General features: G+C 56.3%; 1 protein-coding gene across 1 annotated transcript; it reads left to right on the top strand.

Annotated features, from left to right (window-relative positions):
• Positions 1-468: 468 nt before the first annotated feature.
• Positions 469-1,564, top strand: CGGC5_v017290 (uncharacterized protein; the record flags this gene model as incomplete). Its single annotated transcript, XM_066153883.1, has 2 exons — positions 469-1,269; positions 1,370-1,564. The coding sequence occupies 2 exons, from the start codon at positions 469-471 to the stop codon at positions 1,562-1,564; spliced, it is 996 nt and encodes a 331-aa protein (XP_066006734.1).
• Between the last annotated feature and the right edge of the window lie 1,099 nt (positions 1,565-2,663).

The following is a 2,663-nucleotide window of genomic DNA, read 5'->3' as shown; positions in this document are numbered from 1 at the left end:
AGCATCCGGATCTTCCACCGGCGCCATCCACTCGCGAGCTACGCAACCGCAATTGCAGTCTTCGCTGGCCGAACCTCCCACGCCCTCCAGCATGGCACTCCTTTCCATCAAGCCGAGGCGTCAACCACTCCGCGGGAAGCACTCGATCAATCCGCGTATGTCCGGAGATTTTACTGATGTTTCATTCATGTACAAGCGCAACAGTTCAAGTCGGGGTCCGGATACGCACTCACGTCCGTGATTCCCGGACATTAATGTAAATCAATCATGCACGAGTCTCGCCGCGCGACGGTTGCGTCGCTGGACTCGTGACTCTTAGGTGCATCATGCGTCTATAAACACCCACGCCTTCGCAACTTCCCTCCTACATACCACCCCACCAGCACCCACTGTTAGTGCTGCGCTGGGCCCGCCACCCTAACACTAACACCACCAAACCCAGCCCCACGACCAGAACCCTCGCCCGCGATGGCCTCACAGCCAGCCGCGGGCCCCTCGCAGGGCCCCAACGGCCTCATATCCTCTATACATAACCTGCCGAAGACCCCTCCCCCCCCTACCTCCCTACCCCCACGTCCGAGGGGCCTCACGCCCCCCCCTATCTGGCCCCTGGGAAGAGGGCCACAACCGGCCACTGCCGCCCTTCAGCAAGCCCGGGAAGGCCGGGCCCTCCGAGATGAGGCCCTGAACCTCCTCGCAAAAGGCCTAGATGCCCTCATTGGGACGGCTCCAGCACGCCTGAAGGCTACAGCCCAGGACCTTATCGACTCCTTTACCAGATTTGCAACCGCAGAAATCTCTGGACCCACCCCTACCCCCGGGCCCGGAAAAACGTACGCCCAGGCCGTCGGAGGCTCCACTGCAGGTGGACCCCTCTCCGGCCCCGGCCCCGGCCCCCGGCCGAGCCGAACAACAGGCCGGCAGCCCACCAACTACGCAAACAAGCCAAAACAGACCCAGGATCTCCGCCTACTGGTTCGGCTCCCTGCAGAACATATCCCTACGTCTAGATCTCTGGCCCCTCATTCAGTAAAAATGGTAGTCACAAAAGAGCTTAACCTACAACCACAAGACCTAGTTGAGGTTCGCCATACTGCTACTGGCTTCTCACTGAGACCCCAGAACAAGGAGATTCAAGCCCTACTCCTGCAGAGGGCCCCTGAGATTAAGAACTGTCTCACAGCTGAGAAGGTAGAAGTGCCTACTAGATGGTACCAGTATTCCATCCCTTTTTGCCCCCTGTACTTCACAAGCCTGGATGGAAGTAAGGTGGGTATTGAATCTGAAATAGAGGAGGAGGTCCTTCTAAGGACAAAGCAAAGACTCCTCTCCTGGCGCCCAACCCGAGATAGCCCTAACCTGGCTACAGCTACGCAAAGCCTCATCATCGCCCTCCCTCAAGAGGTCAAGGAAGGCTTCCGCCTATTCGGCCAGTCAGGCCCAGCCCGTCTGCTTCCCCCAAGGAAGCGTACCCCCAAACGACACTCCCCTGGCTGCCAAGGCTTTCACTCAGACCGCTTTTGTACCAGGCAAGCTCTCTGCGAGAACTGCAGCAAGCCGTTAGGTACTCATGAGGCTGGGCCATGCCTAGCCAGGCCCAAGTGTGCTAACTGCTATGGGCCCTTCCCAGCAAGCCACACTAACTGCCCAGCCAGACCGCTACTAGTTAACGGAAAACTTGTCATACCCACCTATAAGGAACTGCGAGGGATCCGGAAGGTTGGAGGCAAGGCCTCAGATGACCTCCTAGCTAGCCAGACCTGCTCCCTGGGCAGCACACAGCAAGCAGAGGCCAGGCCAGGCGCTACATCTAAGCGCCCTCGACCCCTCACACCTACACAAGACTCAATTGTTGTTGCAGATACTGCTAGCATAACTGGAAGCAGCAGCAGTATGGATGAGGATGAGGCTGAAGACTCTGAAGCCCTCCCCCTTACTAACCGCCCTATCCGCCCGCTTCCAAGCAGCAGCAGAAGCCAGAGGGTAACACAGAAACCTGACTACAACGTTATTAATGCCTACACCCACCTCGACCTCGACTCAGAGCAGTAGGCTCAGGCCGGCTTCCCCACGGGTACTACGGGTCGCCCAGTGTAACGTGGGGAAGATAAGCCCAGCTCATACAGCTCTCCTGGAGCTCTGCTGGGCAGACCAGATCGATATAGTACTGATCCAGGAACCCTGGACAGGCTTTAGAGATAAGATGCAAATTAATACACACCCAGGCTATAACTCTTATGTGCCAGTTGACTTCTGGAACAGCAGAGACACAAGGCCTAGGGTCATGACCTACACACGCAAAAGTCTAAGGTTACGCATACAGCAACAAAGACCTACCCAATCAAGGGATATCTTATGGATTAAAGCTGGCGACGTTACTATTATAAACGTCTATAGGCCACCAGGTGAACCCACAAACCACACAACAAATACCCTCCTAAGATATCAACCACCAGAGAGAGCCCTTATTGCTGGGGATCTTAATGCCCGCCACTCTTCTTGGGAACCCAGCTCCCAAAGCCGGAACCGAGGGGACGATATTGCAGAGTGGGCTGAAGGCTATAATCTTGAGTTCATTGGGGAAGCTGGGGCTCCAACCCATACCCATGGGCATGTACTAGACCTCACCTTCTCAAATATTCCCTTTGCAGAGGCCCATGTCA

Source organism: Colletotrichum fructicola (genome assembly GCF_000319635.2).
Source record: "Colletotrichum fructicola Nara gc5 chromosome Unknown KSG_Nara_v1_contig12, whole genome shotgun sequence".
Classification (NCBI taxonomy): Eukaryota; Fungi; Ascomycota; class Sordariomycetes; order Glomerellales; family Glomerellaceae; genus Colletotrichum; species Colletotrichum fructicola.
Note: the sequence above shows the minus strand (reverse complement) of the source record. Positions and strands in the feature narration are given on the sequence as shown.